Source organism: Otolemur garnettii, unplaced genomic scaffold (assembly GCF_000181295.1).
Source record: "Otolemur garnettii isolate 467f Iridium unplaced genomic scaffold, OtoGar3 scaffold00011, whole genome shotgun sequence".
NCBI classification, from domain to species: Eukaryota; Metazoa; Chordata; class Mammalia; order Primates; family Galagidae; genus Otolemur; species Otolemur garnettii.
This window is the reverse complement of record NW_003852406.1, coordinates 7,216,027-7,240,760: the sequence shown is the minus strand read 5'-3', so window position 1 is coordinate 7,240,760 and position 24,734 is coordinate 7,216,027. Positions and strand designations below refer to the sequence as shown.

Sequence of the window (24,734 nt, the reverse complement as noted above, 5' to 3'; positions counted from 1 at the left end):
CCAAACAACTGATTCTAACCTCCATTTTATTTTCAAATTTAAAAAAATTAAAAGCAATAACAAAAATATTAAAGAGTGTTAAGGTTATCCATCATAGGAATATATTACAAAATTTTGAAAATACCTGCTTTATCATTAACTCAGCATTTAATTATAAAATAATGCTGGTAAATTTCTTCATAAATAATGTTTGTAAGTTATTAACTAAACATATGTAATATCTGTATGTATACAGCTATCATGTGGCTCCCACTGCAGACATTTTTCTACAGACAGAGCAATTTTGAAGTTTTTTGACTCCTAAGGAGAAACCATAATTGTGCTATTTATTTCTGCTCACAGATTTAAATACAAGATCTTGCAAGACTACAAAGTTTACTACTTTAAATTTATTACACCCTGATAATTGATTAACTTAATTTACTTTGCATAGGAAAGTATGTTCTTTATATTTCTTTTTTAAAAGAAAATTATAATTAAAAAAGAAATACCTACCCAAAACAACAAATGCTGGATTGGATGCAAAGAGACAGGAACCCTCATACACTGCTGGGGGAACTGCAAACTTATATAATGCCTATGGAAAGTAGTATGGAGATTCCTCAAGTAATTAAAAGTAGACCTACCATTTGATCCAGCAATCCCACCAGTGGGTATGTATCCAAAGGTAAAAATGACACCTGCACTTGGATGCTTATAGTGGCACAATTCACAGTTGCAAAGATGTGGTGTGGAAAGAACCTCATGAGTGGATTAACAGAATGTGGTACATGTATACCATGGAGTACTACTCAGCCATGAAAAAGATGGTGAACTAATAGCCTTTGTAACAGCCTGGATAGAAGTGGAAACCATTCTTCCAAGTCAGTGGTTCTCACCTGTGGGTCACCACCCCTGTGTTCCATTTGTAACAACACAGCAATTAGGAAGGTTGAGAACCACTGTTTTAAGTGAAAAAGTATTGCAAGAATGGAAAAACAAACACATGTACTCACTATTAAATTAGAATGAATCAATTAACACACATACGCACATACTGAAATAATGCTTGTCAAATTTAAATAAATGGGAGGAGTAAGGGGGGGGAAGGGTAAAATCAGACCTAAAGGGTACAATGTGCACTGTCTGGGTGATGGGCACACTTAGAACTTTGAGTCAAATGGTACAAAATCAATTTATGTAACCAAAACACTTGTACCCCCATAAGATTCTGAAATAATTTTTAAAAATACCTAGACGTTTTGGGATAATTTTCAAGACAGCAAATTATAAGCAGGAAGGAAAAAACCCACCATACTTCCACCCCACAGAAGTAACTGTTGCTTAATTTTGGAATTCTGTGGAAAAAATTTTATATCCTCATCTTTATTAATCTAATAAAGATTTACTTCACTAACACTTACCTAGTCTACTGCTGCACTACATCTTGAGCCTGCCCCTATTTCTCCATCACCATTGCTGTCACCCACGCCCCATGCCATCTGTCATCTGGATTTTTGCTGGCGACGCCAACTTGTCTGTCTGCTCTGTCTTGACTCCCTTCAGTCTATTTCCTACACTGTCCTCCTGCTCAAATCACGTCAATGGCATCCATTGCCCTTTGGCGAGATGATTATCTTAAAAGGGCACCCAGCAGCAGTAGGGAACATGAGACCAACACTCGGAAGACCTCTGTTTGACTTTGCAGGGTTCTTCCGAGGATTACATGAGAGAAAAGTATGTGAAGCCCTTCTATATGGTGGTAAGCTGCAAGTGTGGGTGGTTCTTAGTTAGACCTTTATATGAAATGCCAAATGTCAAGTGTTTTGTTTTGAAAAAATATTTGAAATAGTATTATTATTACCTGAAATATTATGCACTTTCATAATTATTTAAACCAACCCTAGGCTTTGAGAAGTCAAAAGGCACGTGTTAAGTTAAAATAGCAATTCTGATAGCACAAATATTTAGCATAACCTTGGAAAGGGGATCTATCATCCAATTGAGAAATGAAAAAAATATATCACACACAAACACATGCACCCATTATACACAGAGTTACAGATTTAATCTAGATAGTGTTAAAAAAATCAATCCTTCAAGTATTTGTGCAAAAAATGAAACAATGGCAGTCTATCTGTTCTGAGCTAAAAATATGTACATTTTAGTCTACTCATGCACGAAAAATGGTAAAATTTCCCCTCTGCATGACACACAACAAATACCTGCTTATTCTCTGTTGTGAGAACTCTTACATTGTACAAATTATTTCACCAATAATTCCAGTTGTCTCAATCTGATTTCAGATTTCCAGAAAAGATACAATGCAGGACAGGAAAAGCTGCACTATGAAAAAGTGGGATCTGGGATCTCAGTGTCCTGTCCAGAGTATAATGGGATGATTCCTGTGGAGAGCTCGTTTGTTCATTCTCATTTATTAAAATTTAATGCCTTTTTCTCACTCCAAAGAGCATTATTCTGAAGCCTGACCCGCTTATTTGAATATGATAATCTTCGACCCAAGTGAAAGAGTTGACATGGGAGAAAACTTAGCAAAGTCATAACCATTTGTCTTCCTATCATTCAGGGTATTAAACAGTAAACAGATGGAAACTCAAAAGTAATGTAATTCAGGATGGTTGAAGAAAGAGACTGTTTACAAAGGTTTAGGTGGGAGTGGGGGAAACTGCATGGCATAGTAGAGCCACTCGCACCCCCAGTTTATAAAGCATGAGGGGCGGAAGTAGTGTGGGACCCGGAAGGAGAGATGACATTGAGAGGCTTAGAGCCAGAGGACAAAGCCCACCGGAGGGGCCAGACCCGAGGAGCCTGTCTTCCATGAATCTTCTGAGGGGCTCCCTACCGCCTAGAACTAGAAGGGGAACACAGCGTTAGACTATCCACAGCTGTCACCTGTACAGCTCAGCCTCCTGGGGAGAGGAGGGGAGAGGAAAGGCAGATGAAGGATACTCAGCATAGCCTCTTATCATAGTTGGCCTAACACAAAGCCCAGCACATGGTCAATGCATCAAAAACGAGTCAACTGAAAGTATAAATGACTTATTAGTGATTTCAACTACACACAGTAGCATATTTCATTTTTTCCTAGTCACTTTTGACTTTTGTGTAACAGATTGAATAAAATACCATGATTTCAAGAGTTTGATAAACATTAATAATCTTACTCTCTCCACCTAATTTTATATACCCTTCATATTTCTACAGTGGTACTTACTATCTTTTACCTTGTATGATAATTAATGAATAGTATCAGCCGTAACATTTTAAACTTGTTTTTCCTCCTGAGGATACAAACACACACACACACACACACACACACACACACTTTGTCTAGTACCAGGTCCTGAACATAGTTGCTTTCAATAAAGGTTCATAATCACATAAATTCAAATATAAGGACTGCTATGTCACATGATTTTAAATTTTATGTATTTAATTTAATAGCATTATTTGTTCTAAAACTCAGCAAACACCCGCTTTGTATCCAACACTGTGCTAAGCACAGATTCCAAGGATGAATAAGCAGAGCGCCTGTCCTCCCAGGGCTAATGTTTTGAGGAGAGAAATATCAGTTAACAGCTGTGATATGACCCCTTGTGCTCGGGGAGTGTGCCCGGTTAAGACTTCTGATATAGGACAGGGTGAAGGGTAGGAGAAGGAAGACCCAAGAGCAGCAATCCATATGATACAAACAAAGACAGTAGATTCCGGAGAATGAAATCAGCTATCTCAGAAAGGGTTTTCTGAAAACAGGATGCATTTTCTTCCAGCTCGGATTTTTATAACCTAAATCTTCTAATTAATATTCAAAAGGGAGCCTGGCTATCGAGCATACCCAGTAACTGCTGCCTGAATGGGAAGAAATTGAGAAGCAAAGGAATGAGAAGTTTCGAGGTGGTGGCTGTTGGTGACATGAAAACAGTATTAGCTTAAAGATCACCTCCCGAACCAAAGGGAGATTTTGTGCAGTGAGGAAGACAAAGCATGTCCAATTATTCAAAATTAGGGAGACGAAGGCATGGCCTGGGAGCAATAATAACCCATTCACTGATTGCTGATGAGAATGAGTGTGGAGTAGGGGAGGGGCATCATCTCTGCCTCTAATCTTTGTGGCTGGCTACTTTAGCAATTTTCTTCATCTATTTGTGGATAAAAGCTTTACTCACAGTGTCTTAATCTGAGATATGTGTATAATGGTATTGGTCTTGCAGGATTATTGGGAAGAGTAGCACAGAGGTAGACAACTTGGGTTGGTGTACAATCCGTGTTTGCTCACTTTCACTGCAAGCTTATCTAACACCGCCCATTTCTACTTTGGGGGAGGAGTCAACAAATTCAGAACCCCACCACATCATCTCTCCTATTCAATGTTTGAAGAGCCAAACTTCACAAATTCTACTCCATTTTTCTGCTTAATGATTCCAGAGAAATGCTAACCTTTCGTCTTAGAAGACAGCTCTAACTAGCCCAATGATCCTTAAGAAACAGACGGTATATCTATAGATCTGTGGAACAGGATTCCACATTTCTGGTTATCCCTGAAAGGCTTATCAGCTAAGAGAAAACACTGCCATATTTTGAAATTAGTGGCAATTTCAAAATGGCCACGTAGATTTTTTATTTTATTTTTGCCACGTGGATTTTAAGATTGCTACTCCACGTGACTTAAAGGCATTTCTCAGCATTTTCTCACATAGGTGGCAAACTCTTCAAATTTTCATTTGTGCCCTGACCCCAAAGCTCATATTTTTATTTTGATGCTAATTTTTCTACCAACTGAATGTTACTAAAATGTTAAAATTTTCATACATTTCTCATAAGAGATACTTTCCACAGTGAACCATTTCAGATAAGAATTTCTTTTCTATTTTAGGACATATTATCTATAGTTTGAAGAGCATAAGTAGAGATAACTAATGCTTTCCTTAGGTAATATGGCCCCAAATGACTATATTTGAGACATTATCACATTTTACTCCTGAGAATAACGGGGTCCTTAGATAGATAATTTGGCACTTAACCGTTCTATCCTATTCTCAATATTGTCAGAAATAACGCATTTCTTCCACTTAAATTATAAGAATAGCCATTAAAAACAACAGTGACCAATCTCTATATAACATTTATACAATATAATGAATGTACTAAAGTATATTCATAGATTCCAAAATGGGAATTAGTAACTATCTGCTTTCTATTTCAGATTAAAATGTATTATATTCCATTTCAGCACCATACAGGTCATTAATATGATCAAAATGACATGATTTAAATTTTAAAAAACTTCAAATAAGCAGGGACTCAGAGATTTCACTCATAAAAGGAAAAAAGACAGATCATAGAGTAAAAACATTTCATCTCCTATATTTCAGTTCATGTAATCATTAAAAATATGCATATTTTTAATTTATGAGACAGTTGTTTCTTAGACATGAAATATTCCCTTTCTGTCAAAAGCTTTTGCAATTCAGGTTCCTGAAGCTTTAAAAGAAATCAGAGAGCAGCAGAATCCAGGATGGCTCAGCAATTAATCATTCTGTGTCTGATTTCAAATGGTGTTACTCATCGGGGAAGGAACCTCTACTTAATATGTTAAAGTTTTATACATTATTCACTGTCTCCAATTGCGTGGAATATTCAAAGCCCTGGGTATAATAAAATAACTGTTAGGAAAAACTTTTTCTTGATGATGAATATTATAATCAAGAAGCAAAAAATGTATTCTGTACCTGTTTCTAAAACTGTTAAGTAATACAACCTTGAGAAACAGCAACGAGAATTACAATTTTTCAAGTAACTATCCCATTTATTTATTTATTTATTTATTTTATTAAATCATAGCTGCGTACATTAATGCAGTCAGGGGGTACCCTGTGCTGGTTCTGTATACAATCTGAAATGTTGTCATCAAACTAGTTAACATAGCCTTCATGTGAATCTTTCTAACTATCCAATTTAAACCAAAACCTACCATAGTATTTCTGTCTATATAGGTATGTATACATATATATTGTTTTTGTTTTTTGAGACAGAGTCTCACTTTGTCACCCCTGGTAGAGTGCCATGGCATCTTTGGCTCACAGCAACCTCAAACTCTTGAGCTCAAGTGATCCTCCTGCCTCAGCATCCCAAGTAGCTGGGATTACAGGTACCCACCACAACATTCAGCTATTTTTAGAGACAAGGTCTCGTTCTAGCTCAGGCTGGTCTTGAACTCATGAGCTCAGGCAATCCACCCACCTCGGCCTCCGAGACTGTTGGTATTACTACAAGCGCGAGTCACTGTGCCCAGCCTTATTTCTGTATATTTTAATGGTACTGGGAAATTTAAGGCATTTTAAACAATACCTATTGATCAAAATAGGTAGGGATGTGGTAAACTTTACTTTAAAATAAAAACAAACTGCCGGGCGTGGTGGCTCACGCCTGTAACTTGAGCACTCTGAGGGGCCAAGGCAGGTGGACTGCTTGGTCATGAGTTTGAGACCAGCCTGAACAAAAGTGAGACCCCTGTCTCTACTAAAAATAGAAAGAAAAACTGAGGCAAGAGGATCGCTTGAGCCCGAGTTGGAGGTTGCTGTGAGCTATGATGCCATAGCACTCTACCCAGAGCGATAGTTCTCAAACTATCAGTCTCAAAAAAAAAAAAAACATAACTGAGTCTCGAAAAAAAGAATCAAAACAAACAGTTTTTCCTGATTAAAATATACTTTGGACTTGCTTGCCATATTGGGATTTAAAAATAAGAATGCTAAGTCTCCTTTTCTGGACAGTTTCTGCTTTCAGAGCACCTTTCTCTTCTGCCGTCTCCTGACTCAGTCTACTCATTTGCCTCTCTGACTTTTCTATCTCCTTCAGTCACAATTCCTCCTCTTCTAACATGGCATATTTCATGACTTCTCACTTGTCAGCCTATACAGAGCAGTGTCCCAGCCTTCACAGTATCGCCAATAGAAGGCAGACAATTTTCTGTTATCATGGGGTATCCGATGCACTAGAGGATGACTAGCAGCATCCTGACCTCTGTCCACTAGATGCCGGTAACTGGCCACCACTCCCAGATGCAACAGCCAATTCTCCCCAGACATTGCCAAATGTCCTCTGGGGAACGAAATCACCCTTGCGTGAGAACTACCATATTAGCACAACTTATATAATGTCATATTCACCTTTGAATATATTCCTCACTGTATGGGACTCAGTTCAGATTAAACTTGGTAATCCTCAGTAAAGGATTGCTAGATGTCTATAGAACAAGATGATGTTTTAGTCTTATATACGTTGCTAGAATAATAAACCTGTTACTCTCATAAACTGAACTCCCAGTTTCACGTAAAACATTAAGAATACCTCTATATCCATTTGGGATTTATTTTCCAATGTTTGGAACAGAGAGGAAAAAAAAAAGACAATATGTTTACAACATGATCATCTTATTTGAACTCTGCAGTTTTATCAATTTTCCAATGAAACACTCAATTATTTTTTCTTTTTCTTTCTTCTTCTTTTTTTTTTTTTTTTGTTTACTACTAGAGAAAGACGACAAAAAAAGAGAATGCAGGGTAAAAATAGGAGGCAAAAGTGGAGGATAAAGTAGAAGGAGAAAAGAAAGAATAAATGATCAGGATACAATGGGCTTTCTCATCCTTATCAACTCATTTATAAAAAAGGTGAATTTAAATAAATTATTTTTTAAAAACACATCTTTCAACTCGAATATAGCAAAAATATTAAATTAAAAGTCATTAATGTTTTCATTATATTTAATACTAGAGTTAATTTTCTAACTCAAACAGACAAGGAGAAAAATAGCAAAGAGAGGGCAGTGCTGGTGGCTCAAAGGAGCAGGGCGCTGGCCCCATATGCCGGAGGTGGCGGGTTCAAACCCAGCCCTGGCCAAAAAACTGCAAAAAAATAAAATAAAATAAAAACAGCAAAGAGAGAAAGAGATGAAAAAGGAAAATCTTTGAAAAAGAAAAGAAGAAAATGGAGTAAGGAGAGAATTTATGAGAATAAGACAAGTAAACTATGAATTCTTTAAACATACACTTACATTTCTAAAGGATCACAAGATCCTTTTATGTACCATGTAGATTAAATAAGACTTGAATAATGAGTCAATGCAGTTTGAAACAATTTCTGTGCAGAGCATGAACAAGAAATTAAGGGAATAAAACAAAACTCTGTTTGACTGATAAAAATGTAAATGAAAATGTGTACGTTTTTTCCAACTAACATTTACAAGTTGAATTTCATTAATTAGTTCTGTATTCTAGTTTTAAAAAAATGAGAGAAAAAACTCAAGTAATGAAGGAAAAGTTATTTAAGGTATTTAGCCTTTATATCTATCATGAAAGAGATATACACACAGGGTTAAAAGGTTGAGTCTAGATCCAGGCTACTAGAATTAGAATCTGCCTCCCGTCTTTTTAGCCATGTGACCCTAGGTTTGGGTTCTCCCAGAAGTAGAACTTGAGATAAGCATTCAAGGGTAAGTGGTCTGTCTGGGAAGGGGTCTGAGGAGATGAGAAAGGAGGGGACAGGGAAAAAGAAAAAGTAAGGAAGTGAAAAAGAATATGTTATCAAGCCAGTCCTCTGAGGGAAACTGGAGTGACACTGTTTCTTTTATTTATAGTCCTTATTTATAGTCCTTTATAATCCATTCTGTCTTTCACTGGTTAAGTTCCCTGGGCATTAACTCTGTCACTCCAGCTACACCTGCATGGGACTGAGCAAGTGTCAATGGCTCATCAAGCAGGGTGGGAGTGTTTGCAGTAAGTGGTCTTAGCTATTAATACTTTATATTTGAATACCACAGCACCAGTATCCAAGTTAGAATAACCAAAATTAAATATGATAAAATTCATGGTAAATAAGTTCTAAGAAGTTCTAAGTTCTAGGAAATTATTTGTATAATTGCAACAGTATTTACATTGACAACTGAGACTCTGTTTGGTCATTCTGGACTCCATGTCACTAGGATAAAAGGACAATAAGGGGATAAACTGACCCTGGTATTAATTGGGAATGGTCACTGGCAGGAATAGCAGTGATGGAATCCAATGGTTGGGACCAAATGGATGGAAGCCAAGTGCCTACTGTCAAAATCCATAGGATAGCATAACACCTTATGTAAATAAGATGCAAAGAATTAAACTTCTCTATATTTCTGTCAGGTAAAGAACCCTGATAGCTGAGAATTTGAGGTTGCTTTGAAATGACAGAGAACATAAACTAGACAGGAGAATTTAGAAGCCATAAGTATAAACCACAGCTTTAGGATCAGTTAACAGAAATGAATATATATCTTCTATCATATTTTTTCTGTTGTTTAAAAAATAGTCCTAAAATTCAGCTAATTTTCATTATGTGTCTCCTGCTGTTCACAATTTTATAAAGAATACGAAGTTGGTGAGTAACTTTATTCTTCTTCTTTTTTTTTTTTTGCAGTTTTTTTTTGGCTGGGGCTGGGTTTGAACCCACCACCTCCGGCATATGGGGTTGGCGCCCTACTCCTTTGAGCCACAGGCACCACCCAACTTTATTATTCATTTTATATCCATGAATATTGAGATGGGACTGTGACAGAATTAAAAGAAAAGTGGGAATGAACATTACTGAGCAACCCAGGATTTATTGATTGATAATACTTTGATTTGCCTTCATTTTTTTATTGAACATGGGGACGTTCCCCTACCCATATATTTTTAATGTTGTAACACAATACAAAAACAGCCAAATGACATGTACCGTACGGGTTCCGCATCCATGGATTCAAGCAACTATGAATGGAAAATATTGAAAAAAATATTGCCACTGTAGTGAGAATGAGGAATGGTTTCTCCTCATCATTATTTTCTAAACAGTACAGTATAACAACCATTTGCATAACATTTACATTGTTTTAAGTATTAGAAACTAGAGATGATGAAAGTATCCAGGAGGGTGTGCATAGGGTATGTGGAAACACTACATCATTTTATATCAGGATTTGAGTATCTGTGGATTTTGTCAGCAGTGGGGAGTCCTGGAACCAATCCTCCATGGATACCAAGGGGCAACTGTGTGTGTGTATGTGTGTGTTATATATACAAAGGGGGACAAACATGTAACAAAGGAAAAATCTATATTAAAATTGTAATACTCCATGTACACTGATAACAGATAAATACAAATTACATTTGAGCACCTTTTCTAATTGCAGAAGTCGAATGTGACTTGAGTATTACAATATTAATAGTTTTTTCCTTTCTTAAAATGTGTATACTTTTTTTTTTGGTCAAAAAAAAACAGGCTCAGTGTATATAGGTATACATAAATATATATTTACCTATAAAGGCAAAGCAAAAGTTATATGTATTCATTCCCTCGGGGAATAAAGCTACACTATTTGATAGAATTATATTCATAAAGTTCAGAAAAACTTGAGGGAATATGCTTTTGGAAGATGTTTATATCTCTTGACAGGTCCTCATGACCTCAACTCTTTTTCTCTTTCTGAAAGTATCCCGCAAGATAACTTGGATTTGTATCTCATATGAAAAGAGATGTTTGTTTTGTAATATTTAATTAGACACTACCAGAAAGCACACAATATATATACATATATATTGAGACAGAGTCTCAGTAGAGTGCTGTAATGTCACAGCTCACAGCAACCTCCAATTCTTGGGCTTAAGCAATTCTCTTGCCTCAGCCTCCCAAGCAGCTGGGACCATAGGCGCCTGCCACAACACCTGGCTATTTTTTCGTTGCAATTGTCATTACTGTTTAGCTGGCCTAGGCCGGGTTCAAACCCACCAGCCTGGGTGTATGCGGCCAGCATTCTAACCGCTGAGCTATGGCACCACCCAGAAAGCACAAGATAATAAAGTGTTAAAGAGGCTAAACCCCTACCTAGCACCTAATCTAGCATTATTTAAAATATATTAAGAAAAATCAATGTATCCATGAAGAAACACAAATACGTCCAGAATATTTTCACCATAGTTAAAAAGTTTACCTGTATGATCTCTTTTCCCAGAATCTTTTGTGAATAGAGATAGTGTTCTCAATACTTTTTACTATTTCTGTAGTATGATTTATTAGATCCTAAAGTTTGAGCTGGGATTTGGCTCTTTTTGACTTACATTTAATTAAATATATATCATACATTTAATCATATATTACCAAAATATAATAAATCATAAAGCAACTTGAAAGAATTTTGAACAGCAATATCCCAGAAGCTTATGAGATGGGAACTTTGCCACATGAAACATGAGTTTCAAATAAAATGCAAAGCCTGCCTGCTGGCCTATTTAAAAGAAAAACTTGGTGTTTTTCTCATATATGAAACTAGGATAAAATGAGATTTCCCTTATTAAAATACCAAAGCTGCAGATTTCACATTTAAATTCAGGATTTAGGAAATTATTATCATTGTTTGGAAGTTATGAAAACCAGAAAACACCTAGTCTTCTGCACTGAATTGAAGACAATATCATACTTATGAATATTCAAAAGTAGATTTTACCTAAAATGGTTTTATAGCAGTCAAAATCCCCAATAATAGTTAATGATTCCTTATATTTTTCATATTCAACATATCCTAGTGTTATTGAAATTATTTATAAAGTTGTAAGAGATAGATGCTAAGAAGTATTGGCATTTTGTTAACGGCAATCTTCTATTTGTAATGATATTTCAGTTTACTATAACAAAAAGTTAATAATACTGTTTATAAATAATTCTGATGTTAAATTTTAGTTAGTTTTCAGCATAGCTAGCTTGTGTTGTTACTTACTCTGTGAGGTTTGGGTATCTATGAATTTCTTTATCAAGGCATCCGTAGTTTGAGTGTAAAGACTCAGAGCGTATCTCAGAGACTGAAGATCTGGGCTTTTCTCCAAGAAATTCTTTTTCAGGCCATTTCCTCCTGCATGAAAATATTGCTAAAAGGAAGAAAAAAAAAAACACAACAGTAGTTAAGCAGAGATGCTTAGAAAGAAATACTGAAGGAAAGACTTTATTATTCTAATCGGGAGAACGCAAATGGAATAACACAATATGATCAATATAAGTGAGGTAAAAAGAAACGGTGCCACCATTTGTGTGCTGCTAAGTCATCAACATGCCATTCAAGTCCCCTAGATATCTCTGAAGTCTACATAGCTACATCACAGACCCCTGATCCTCGGAGGTCCAATCCCTTTCCTCTCATTTAAAATTTAACTTCAACACTGCATGAAGATGTAGAGTCAGAATCCTTATGGAGACAGATTTAGGTAACAATTGTCAACGTGCTCACTGACTTCAGTTTCCACAGAGCTTGAGAAAAATACCTAGGGTTGTCCAAATGTCACAGAGAAGGTAGCTCCTGGCCACACATTTTGCAGATACTAGTTTGAGATCGTAGACCAGGTTCTGGTTACTCCATTTTTCCTAATCTCATCACACATGCTGCAGATATAGCTAATCTGATGAAGCAGAGTGGTCCTCAAAATTCGATACCCCGGGGGTCCCCATGTCTGATTAACATAGTAAAACACTGAGACATTTTTTTTTATTTTTGTTAAAATTGCAGATTAATAAAAGGGTACATGTGATTACGTTACACTGTTTGCGTTTGTAAGGTAAATTCCTGGTTGTAGCCAAGCCCTTCACCCAGGGGGGTGCCATATTCCCTGACATTGTGTCTATTAGGTGAGAGCACACCAATCCCCTTCCCGCCCCCCACCTGAATTTAATTGTGTTTTCCTCTTGTATGGGGATGTGGTTGTTCATCTACTAGTTTCATATTTGTATTGAGTACACGGGATATTTGCTTTTCAATTCTTGTAATACTTTACATAGGAGGATAGTCTCAAAATCCATCCAGTATGATGAAAACTCTAGAAGACAGAGTGAGAAAAACTCCCAACAATATCGCCTGAGGAAAGACTTCATGAAGAAGACCCCATGGGCAATTGCAGCCACAAGAAAAATAAACAAATGACACCTAAAGATCAAGCTAAAAGATCAAGCTAAAAAGCTTCTGCACAGCCAAAGTGCACACAACAATTAAAAAAACAGACAACCTTCAGAATGGGAGAAGATATTTACATGTTACAAATCTGACAAAGGCCTAATAACCAGAATCTACAGAAAACTCAAATTAATAAGAACAGAGAGTACTTTCTTTTTTTTGCTATTGCTATTCAGCAAACTCAAAATATTCCAATATTTGTAAGTAAGGTAATAGAGAACATAGGTGCTCATTTAAATATGATCACTGACAGATGTTAGCATTTTCATACTGCCAGTGTTATGCACAGACATCTCTTTATAGATGAGAATATTTTTGTAATATTCTGTCAAGTTTAGATAAATGCTTCTTTTTCTCTTTCTGCACCAACAACTCTACAAGAAACCAAACACTCATTGGTAACTGTGGCTCACTATGATATACAGAATGTAGATCTAATAGAATGTGTTGAGGAAGCACAACAAACAATTAATGCCCTCTCCTAAATGAATATATGTCATCCCCTTAGCCCACTCCTTCAGACTTGCCCAGGGGGAATAATTCCATGAATTTAAAAGTTATAATTATCTGCCTGGTGCAGTGGCTCATGCCTGTAATCTTAGCTCTCAAGACCAGTTTGAGCAAGAGCAAGACCCCGTTCTACTAAAAACAGAAAAACTAGCCAGGCATGGTAGTGGATGCCTGGAGAACCAGCTACTCTGGACACTGAGGCAGGAGGATCACCTGACCCCAAGAGTGTGAGGTTGCTGTGAGCTATGATGTCACAGCACTCTACCCAGAGTGACAGAGTGAGACTCTGTCTCAAAAAAAAAAATCATAATTATCTCTGTTTTCTCTAGTATTCAAGAAAAGATGCAGAAAAATATTTTGGGCATTCTCAAGCATCTGAGTACATTTCCAAAGAGTATAATGTAGAGGAAATTCAGGTGTAGGCCAGAGAAAGTAGGAAATGGGGATATAAACCGAAGAGAGATCGTCACAATTACAGAGCCCTCCCCAAGGAGAAAGCATACCATCTTTTAAAATCCCATTTACTGATTCTAGCAGAGTGCCCTGTGAAATCACAAGTTGTGACAAAAACTATATATGGTTATGAAGAGGAAGCATAAGGAAACGAGGAATGAGGGGGTGGGGTGGGGTGGATGGGTGGAGGGAGGGTGATGAGAGGGATCACCTCTATGGTTTATCTTACGAGGGTACAAGTGAATCTTTCTAAAAGTAGAATATAAACGTCTTAACACAATAACTAAGAAAATGACATAAAGGCCATGTTACCCAGTATGAAAATATTTCAAATTGCATATGAAAACCCCACACTGTACCCCATGATTGCATTAATGTACACAGCTATCATTTAATTAAAAAAAAAAGAAAAGAAAAAAAAAGAAAGGAGAAATGCTTTTTCTTACTCTTCAAGGAAAGACAAATACATTACTATTCAAAATTGTTCTAACCCTTGATCTTTTGTAAAAATGTTAAAATATTTTCATATGCAGATAGTATTTTGGGGGTCTACCTATGTCAGGTGCACTGATGATGAAGAAAATATATAATAGTTCCTTGCTTCAAGAAACATGATATGATATTTAAGGGTAGAAAACAGATTAGATGGATGTATTGAGGTGGATAAAGGTAAATGTATTTAGCTGGGTGTGGACTCTGTATCACCTTGAAGAGTGGTAGGTTGCTCTCTGGAGGTATTTACATAATAATCCAAGACCCCATCAGAAGAAATAGCTCACCCTGAGAGTAAAAAGCAGGGCTAGAAACAGAACCAAGAGTAGGAGGAGAACTCTAAAAGGCAAGGCGGCATTTCCCAGGCAAGCCCCAGTGTCACTAATGCTAGATGATTATAATAAAGGGGGAAGGGGAAAAAAACAATAAAATAATATTTTGCCATCCATTGGGGAAAAACGAGAAAGATTAGTGGTTATTCTGTCTATAGTACCCATCTGGGTTATTTCCAGTTTTCATTGTTGTCGAGATATTTAAAAACTCCTCAAATTGGAAAAATGGCTAGTATGTAAATTGTATTTGTGGACAGAAATGCAAATGAATTATTTCTGGTGGAATGCAACTGGTTACTGCACTGTGTATACATCTGTTTTTCCTATATTTTTAAACTTACTTCAGATTTTCTTATCATTTACGTTTGTGTGGTTCTTGGAATTCTCCTTGAATCAATTTTTTTTTTTTTTTGGCAGTTTTTGGCCAGGGCTGGGTTTGAACCTGCCACCTCTGGCATATGGGGCCAGTGCCCTACTCCTTTGAGCCACGGGTGCCACCTACCTTGACCAATTCTAACATCTTACTGGTTTCCTCACTGATGGATGAATCAAATATTATTAACATTTTTTACATTTTATAACTGCATAAACATCACAATTATACTCACTTTTAAAAATTATTCTTCAACAGTGAGTATAAGGTAGCGTGGGTGACAGCATTCACAATGAGGACTGTAAGTTTCATTGTCTAACGTGTGAGGATAGAGCCACGGACCTTCAATCAGCTTGCCAGCGTCAGCGGATGTGTCTGCCTTCCTGTGAGTTCTCTCCCTCCCTCCCTTAACAAGCATTTATTAAACCTATGTTATGAGCCAGACCTTATGCTAGATGCCAAGGATATAAAGCAAAAAAGGCACATCCCTCTTAGAGGGATGGTAATCTAGTGGGAAAGAGAACCAACGTGAACAAATGACTGCAGAAATACCCTGCAGGTTTCAGAAAAATGATTTGAAAATATAAATTATGGGGGAGGCAATCAATTCTACTGGCTAAGGAGTTAGTAAAGGCTTCCAAAGAAGTCCTATCTTGGTGTTTATCAATTTATCAGTACTGTCATTTCTAACTGCAGCAGACACTAGATAATTCACAACAGTAAATTACAGGAAGAGAATAATCCCATTAAGTAACCAAGAGGAACCCTGGGAGTGTCAGCCTTACTCATAAAGAACTGAGGTACTTAGGTATTTCAATTCTTAATGCCCTTTGCTACTGTCATTCTATGCTCATCACTAAGCTTGTGCTGTCTAAAAGCTACAAGTTGCCTCTAGACAGAGAGTCAAAGAAGTTAAGAGATGACATTGAACTCTTAAGATTAACAAAGCTTATCAACACACTAAGGGCTTTGTGTGTTAAATCTGTTTAACCGTTTATTAATATAGTTAAAATTATTTGGCCGTAGGGCACCTAAATCACTGGACATATATCAAAACTTCTGGGCATGTAAGTGTTTCATAAAGTACGATTGGGAAACCTTAGAATAGAAGAATATAACTGTCTTACACAAGATTAAGATATTTTTGAGGGCCTAAGAGGTTTTATAGAAGAAGGGAGAAGAGATAAGCTACAAAGGCATAAACTATGGATTTGTCCTCGAATCCTTTGTAATAATTGTAGAAGATGACGCATTTTTGATACTAAAGACTCTGGGACTTTGGGGACGAATCAAGAAATGAAAACAGTGGGCCACGCCTGTGGCTCAAAGGAGTAGGGCGCCAGCCTCATATGCTGGTTTCAAACCAGCCTTGACCAAAAAAAAAAAAAAAAAAAAAAGAAGTGAAAACATAAATATGATGTGAATTCCCAAGTTCACATCAGGTTCCTGAGTAAAGCCTAAGGACTCCAGAGGCTTAGGTTATGATACGCAGCTAACTTCGTCCTTTCAGCCACAGAGCTTTCCTTGTCATTCCACTCAAGACTCTAGTAGGATATTCAGTGAACGGCAGATTTGAAAGGGCAGGAATTAAGCTGTTGTCTTCTGGCAGCATTTTATAATGGGGGATGTTGCAAGACAGAAACGCAGGACAGAGGGTAGCGATGCTGGGAGAGGAAACAGATTGGAAGGGGCTGAGAAGGCAAGCCTCCTGTTCAGAGGACACAAACACAAGCCCTCGGCGCTCCTCCCTCAGGCAGCGTGGGGACTGATTTCTATGGTTATGCACATGCAAAGTCCAGGAGACCACTACTTTATGGAAGCCATTCACAGTGTTCAGAACTTGGGCGACAGCACCTGAGAACACTGGTCAGGTTTTCCCACCCGCACTGATGAGGAGAACGGAGGCTGTGGTATTACATGGACTTTGGTATTCAAAGAGTCTTCGTTAACTTTGACTCTTTGCAAATAACTCAGAAGGAACAAGAGAGTAGAATTTGCATTTTGCTAAGGTTTGGGTTTGAAAGATATAAGTGTGGGGTTGATGTACAAGAGTACAGGTCTAAACTATACCACTATCCACAGCCATTAAACAGAACCGCTGTCCCCAGCTCAGGGCCGTTTAGTTGCTCTCCATTCATTTTAGTAAGCATTTTACAAGGGAATTACAGGCTAGAGGGGAATTTGTGAGGGTGGGGTTTAAAATACTTGTGGATGTCTCCCTTATGCATACGAAAAATGGATTATTTGCCATTGGTTCTTAAAAAAAAGACCAGGACTCAGTTTCTTATTATCCCTCTGCAACCAGCACCACAATCTAAAAAACTCCAGTTTGGTCTGTTCAGATGTTCCACTCAGACCGGGACACACTTAGCAAAAAATAATGTGCAAATGCAAATTGGCACGGGTAGGTCATTTTCTCCTCATTCAAAACACACACAAGAAAGTGTTTTCAATCTCTCAGTTGGAAGACAGTGGGGAATTTGTCTGTTCAGTGCTATGCAGGGTGAGCGTGTCAGCTGGGTGACATTCTCTCCACCCTTGGCCCTATCCTGGCTGATATATCTTCATAATGGATTTGGAAAGACAAAGGTAGAAAGTATGTCTGTCAAATACGTAGTTCAGCCAAAGCTTTAAGTGATTATATTGGATGGCAAAATTTGGCTTTAGAAAGGTCTTGGCATCCTGGAATGGGGGGGTCAACATTTCTGGGAGGAGATGGCCAAAAGGAAAGGAAAATGGCTGAGTGCAGAGTAAATATTCAGGTTCATGTTTATTACTGCACAGTACAGAATGAGGGTCACGCAGCTGAACAACAGTTCATTTTAAAAAGTCATAAAGATTTATTTGCTCTCAACATGATTTATTCAGTGAGGGGCAGCTATCAAAGCTAATGACATCTCATCATGCATTCATACAGCCAGGACAAGACAAAGAGTGGGGGCAGAGCAAGACTATTCTCCACTGGTGAGAACACATCAGGGAAATCATGTTCATTCCTGGGCTGCATCAATGAGAAGAAATATGAAAAGTAGAGGGCAGCCAAAGGCAGGTGACCAGGATTTTGTAAAGCCCAGAAAACGTGGTATTAAATAAACAACTTGAGATGACATGGCAGGCATGATAGTTTTCTTCAGTGTCTGAAAGACTCTCATGTGGAAAAGGAAACAGAATCATTTCAGAGTAGTTTCAGAGAACAGAAGAAGGGATAATACATAGGAGTAACAGACGAGCAGATTTTGACTTGATATAAAGAAAACCTTTTTAGCAACACTGCATCTTAAATAGCAAAACTGCTTCCTGGACGTAGCCAGGTCTCGTCAGTGGCTGTTATTAAGTGGTAGCCGGATGGTCATGTGCCAGCGACACAGTAGATGGCATCTCTCTATCTAAATACTAGCTCCTGTGTCAAGCAGGTGACGGGATACTCATTTCCACATGCCCAATATCATATGTAACTCCCACCTGGCTACAGGAAAACAACCCTCCTGCCTGACTCCCCTTTTGTTCAGTGGAAGCTGCTTGCTCAGTCACAGGAGCTGAAACAACTGAGTCACACTTCACTCCCTTTCCCTCTGGCCCCATGCTTAGTTGCCAACTTCCAATGACTCTCTTTCTTGGGTCACCCATATCCGTCTTTCACTTTCACCTCCCAAAGCCCCCACCATCTTGTGAATTAGATAACTATAACTGATCCCTGTAACCAGAATCTTGAACTATGCCATCCAATTTGCACATTTCTCTAAGACCGCTATTGCTGAAGTAATAGTTTCAGCATATCACAGTTTCAAAATCTTTAATGGATCCTTTTACAGAATATGCTGAGGACCCATCAGGACCTCTATATTTTTAACTTAAACATTTCCTCTCAACTTTATCTTATATTGCTTTGTCATGCAGACACCCAGCTAAGTCCAGTCTGGCCCAGAGCAATCTAATCACTGTCTCTTTCCCTGGTGAGATCCTTATTCCCTGATCACTATGGTCGTGTCATCCGTCTTTCCCCAACGAAAACTTCCTATCCAGCCTGCGAACTCCCTTCTGTCCTTTTCCTGATCTCTTGAGTCCATACTGGTGGCTCAGCACCTCTCAACCCTTATGACCTTTTATCTGTGCCCTTAATCAGCATTTGTATCCTCCCATTCCACGTTTTACACTGTTGTCTTGTAAGTTAACATATACCATATTATTTAATTTTCAATGTGTCTTGCCCATCTTTTAATCTAGATTATAAATTCCTTGAGAAAAAGCAGTGTTGCTTCCCAAATGGGAGACTCGGGACGTGCTAAAGAATCTCAGGGGGTTCGTATCATTATACAGAAAGCGTGCTGAGCACGGGGAAGCAAAAGGCCGGAGGATAAAGTCTTAAAAACTTAAACTGTTGCTTAGGGCAGAGTCAGAATTAATACCTTCGCTGAGAGAGAATGAAGGGTTTATTGGGAAAGGATGAAAAAAGAAAATCACTGCATGCTGGTTGGCATAGAACATGTGGGATCTTGGGCCTAACTGTGAAGAGAGAATCTAAATGAACCCGTCCTCGTGTGATGTGATAGTTAATATTTATGAAGAGTTTTCTGTATGCCAGGAACTGTTTTAATTGCACCGCATGTGATAACTCATTTAATTTTCTCTCTATAATCCTTTAAGTAGTATTATTATGCCCATGGGAGAGTAACTTGTACACTGTGTCTTTCTCTCTGTCTCCTAATCACCCATTATCCTGATACTGTCCTTGTCCGTGGTGTAACTCCCCAGGCAGTTTCTGATATTTTATTTAGGTTTGTATTCACAGCCATCTTGTGACACGGGTACAGCCTTCCACCCTGGGTACAGTACCACGCTGGTTTCCCTGGTGTAGGGTGGGTGGGGAGGTGCACTATTAGCACGTCTGCAGAGGGACTGGGAAGTAGAGGAAGGATCATTTTCTTTGTCCTGAAACCCAGCTAAACATTTTCCCCCCTGTTTCTTCTATTCTTTGTGACATGTTGGAAAATAAAGTACTTCAGACCAAGTTATGATATGGGGAAAAATCAGTTCAGCTAAATTAAAAAGAATAAGAAAAAATTATCTATCTGCTTAGCAAGCCATTCTTTTTTATAAACCCAATCAAAATCTCTTCATTCTTCTAACTTTTCCAGATCGAAGATTCCCCATCTCTTTTCACTGACTTCTGGGAATAGGCTAACGGTTCTTCCCGAGACCGTAAGGAGCGTTTCTCCTCTTAGTTATACCTACCATCTTGGTAGCAATCACCCATCACCACTTTTTTCTTTCCAACACCTGTGTCATCATTTTGCCACATCTATGGAGTCCGTTTGCGTTTGCAACTTTGAACAGAATCACAACCCCCTTTAACTGCACAACCTCACTGCTTAATCACCAATATTTTTTAGAGGTTATTTGAAAAATAATTATTTGAAAACATATTTAAAAATTATTTTCTATCACAACTGGAATTCGCTTTTATACTTCAGATCATAAGATGCTGCTCCTGCCCATAAAACAGTTCAGTGTTTCCCTTTTGCTGACAAAATAAACTTGAGCTTCCTTCCTTTGGTGTGGAAGGCCCGGCATTCTGGCTCCGTTACCCTGGTCCTTTACCCTCCCTGTGATACTCAGTCTTCACACTAGAGCGTTTGAGGTGTTCCAGCTGACCAACGCCTTCTCTTGTGTCGCTCATTCTTTCTTCCGTAGGTGAACAATACCCTTCTCCTATTGTTTTGTCCCTCTCATTCTCTAAATCCCAAAATGTCCCTCTCCAGGAAGCTGTTCCTTAGACACTCAGAGTAAAGGCATCGCCCTCTCTGCACTCTCCGTACTCGACCCACAGTTCTTTGATTTCATTGACTGCAGATGGTTTTGTTCCTAAATCAAAGACAAGAGTTCCCATCTCCAGCCACGTCATCCTTGCTTACTATATTTTCTACACACAGCAAGCTCTCAAATAATGGTTTTTGAGGGGCGGTGCCTGTGGCTCAAGGAGTAGGGTGCCGGCCCCATATACCAGAGGTGGCGGGTTCAAACCCAGCCTCAGCCCAAAACTGCAACAACAACAACAACAAAAAGAATAATGATTTTTGAATTGCCATACTGCAAACTATATAGGTTATTTTAAAAAATGCCACGTTTTAAATAATATGAAAACTATGCTTGTAGTGATAAGGAAAAGATGCCTACAGTGAAAAGTAGCCATTAAAATACCCACAAGGATGACAGGTAAGAGATAGGAGAGGATGTCAGTGAGGAAAGAAACTCAGGCAGAAAATGTGGTTCATCAGCACATTCTTCAGTGTATCTGGAATGCTGAGAATAAGCTATGGTATTATCGAGTATAAACAAGAAAGTAGTGAAGTCCAAAGCTGTATTTAAATTCACGAATATTTAGTTTAAATTCTTTCCCTTATACCAAAACCTGTAGCTTTCTAGAAGGCCCTGGTCCACATGTTTGTATTTTTAGAAAAACCTCTCTATTGACACTGCATGATGAGAAATGTATCTGCGACATATCACACAGTGTCACGTTCAGGTGCAGAGGAGGATTTCAAAGGGTGAGAAAAATCAAACTAGCCAGCTTTTTTCCAAGTCAAAGAATAGCTTCTATTGGGAACCCCCCCCCCAAAACAAAACTCCTATTTCTCTTTGAAAGAAACCCACATATCAGGGAATCTCGGGCAGTCCTGAGTCTTCTTAAATACAAAGTTAGGACTCAAGATTCAACGAGGACCCCTTCAGACCAGGGTTTCCCTGTGGGCCCCTCCATTAGTTTGTGATACTGACTAGGTTGTTGGTTGGTGATCTGTCTCATGCAGCCACCTTACTACTGTTCCTTTCAAATACCATTGATTTGGCTGTTTTGTCATGGAGATGAATGTCTCAAAGCCCAACATCCTACCTGTAGCAGATGATCCTAATTTCTGTTACTTCTGCCATACTTGACCTTCTTGACTTGTAACCGGAAGCTACATATTACTGGTGTGAAAAACAGTTCCAGCCCAATTAAAGTTTGAGTATTTAAGAGAGTCGGTATTTTCATCAACACTTGTATAAAGTGTGAAAAATTTACAGGAAGGTGACTGGTGGGATCTCACCTAATGTACACAATGTGAGGGTGTTCACCATGCCCCCCTGGGTGAAGGGCTCACCTACAACTTGAACTTTACCTCACAAATGGAAACAACGTAACCTAAACATTTGTACCCACATATCAATCTGAAAAAAAAAAGTAAAATAACATAAAATTATTTTAAATAATTAGAAATGAATCTAAATAATTGGCATGAGTTATTTTTAACATAGAAAGAAGTATTCCCTCTGAAGAAACATTATCCATTTTTGGCTTGCTCCATTTTATTTACACTTTTTAAACATTTAGTGAAAAAATGTGCCATAGAGAGGCACTGACTTTACAGTTTGGAGCCCTTTCTCAGCTGTGCCAATTCCTACCCTCTCTGTGGTCTTGAGAAAACTTAAACCCCCTTAAGTTCAATTTTCTCACCTGCAAAATATAAATGGTCATTCTTGACCTACCTAACACCAAGGATGTTTGTAAGGATCAGGTGAGATGATGTACATACATGAGAGAGATTTGAAAAAAGCTAAGTATTATTTCAGCCTATACTTTACAAACGCCATAGCCTTCTCCTTCTTCATTTCCTCATTTCCAGCTTATTCAGTTAGATTGAACTAAACAGGAATTAAGCATCATCTCTTTGGCAGCCATTGGGAATTAGCCTGGGTAGCATCTGCTGCTCTCGTCTAAGAACATCTTTCTCCTGAGGTCTCTGCTTATAGCACAGTGTTCCTTTTGCTGGGCTCCAGGCAAACATTCAATCTCTAACTTTTAGAGTCAAAACACTTGAAGTGGTACCCCTCCTCCTGAATCTCTTCCTAGTCAACATTAGAATTATTCTTGGTAAGATAGTCAGTTGGGGCAAATCTCAGAAGCAGACAAGATAAAAGGAGGTAAGTGTTAGTAAATGGATACTGGGCATTGAAAATAAGACATCAGTTATTAAGTGAATCCTTGGTAGATGAACAGAACAGATCACAGGGTCAAGAGAGTGTCATTGTAGGCAAAGTAGCCCTAGCATGGTGGTTCCCAGAGAGAGTTCGTATCACAGAAGTTAGGGAATGGGGCGCCTGCAGACCTGACCACAGACTCTGTGGCCCAAGAGGACGACAGGCAGCCTCCAGTCCTGGAGGAATGAAACAATGCCATGGACCCATTTCCTGCATTTCAGACACTGGATAGAAGTTCCACTCTCATAGAGCAAGGCGAGTGTCTTCTGCTGAGACTGAATTAAAAGATTTATCACAGATGACCTGAACAGAAAGATAGGATATTTGAGCTATCAAGATGTGGATCAAAGGGACCTGCTTGGAGATCAAGGCTGTCACAGAGTTGGAGCAGAACTCAGCCTGCAGGTGGTGGTCATTTTGCCCCACTGAGAATAATTAGAGAAATGTTGGTCAGGGGAGCCTGGGAGCCAGGTCGGTCATCTGTCAACACATTGGGTGTTGTTATCTATTTCCACAGAACTCATTTTGCTTCCTCCCCTAAAGCCATGCAGTGACCTAATGACATCCAGGAAGGGCCAAATTCAGGTTCTAAAATTTTAATGTTTTCCCTCTTCATGGTACACCTTATACCTTTCATCTGCATCTACTAGCGCATCCCTACATTCAGCCATTAGTTCTCCTAAAACTCCCAAAATTAGTCTTTTCCTTCTCAGATTTTTCAAACTATTTCTTAAAAGAACTCTTTTGAAATTTTTTTTTATGTTGTTCATCCTTTCCCTCAAAATTACTTTGCAACATTTCTCGATTTCCAAGTTCTTGCTGTATTCTTATAAACTCCCTTTCTGTAATCTCGCTGCTGAAACTCACATACCCCAGTTGCCACCAGGAGTCACAAAACTCTCACCTCGCAACTTTAATTTTGCAGTTTTCAACATTACAGCAGCAAAAACATCAGGCTGACAGTCTTATGAACGTATGCAATTGTTATTCAGACAGAACTCTTCTAACAAATACCATTGTTAATCTGTTTCTATCCAGTGGGACTATTCTGCGCTCTACAAATGGCTCATGGCAGCCAACAATAGTTCTTTGTCATATTTTTTACACATCCTTGGTAATAGATGCTTCCCCAGTGAAAAGTGGAAACTCTGGACATATTTTGAATTTAGAAGATAAATTCATTTTTCAAACTCTTAAATAAACTTCCACATATAAACATAAAATATGTCTGTACAGATGTAGAAGAAATTACTTGGAAAAAAACCTTGAGACTGATATCTTGATATCTGCACATAGCCCATTCTACAATAAATTTTGATCAACTTTTGGCTATGGAAATGTTCATGTATGCAACACAATGCCTTTGGGCTTTCAGCAGAAAGTAGAATTAAATTATTGTACTTAATAAGAAAAAGAGGAAGGTTGATATTTTTAAAAATCATTCTAATAAGCACAGAAAACATAAAAGCACATCTGTGAGCCCCAAATCCTTGAAGCATCTATTTAACTGGATTTGGGGACATGTGAAAATGTAACTGACAGGAACTCATGA

General features: G+C 38.2%; 1 protein-coding gene across 1 annotated transcript in view; it reads right to left on the bottom strand.

Moving 5' to 3' along the window:
• Window positions 1-24,734, bottom strand: part of UNC13C (unc-13 homolog C) — a 527,267-nt gene that overhangs the window by 55,027 nt on the left and 447,506 nt on the right. Inside the window, 1 exon segment of the mRNA XM_003784369.1 lies at window positions 11,786-11,933. Coding sequence (XP_003784417.1) covers window positions 11,786-11,933 — 148 coding nt within the window.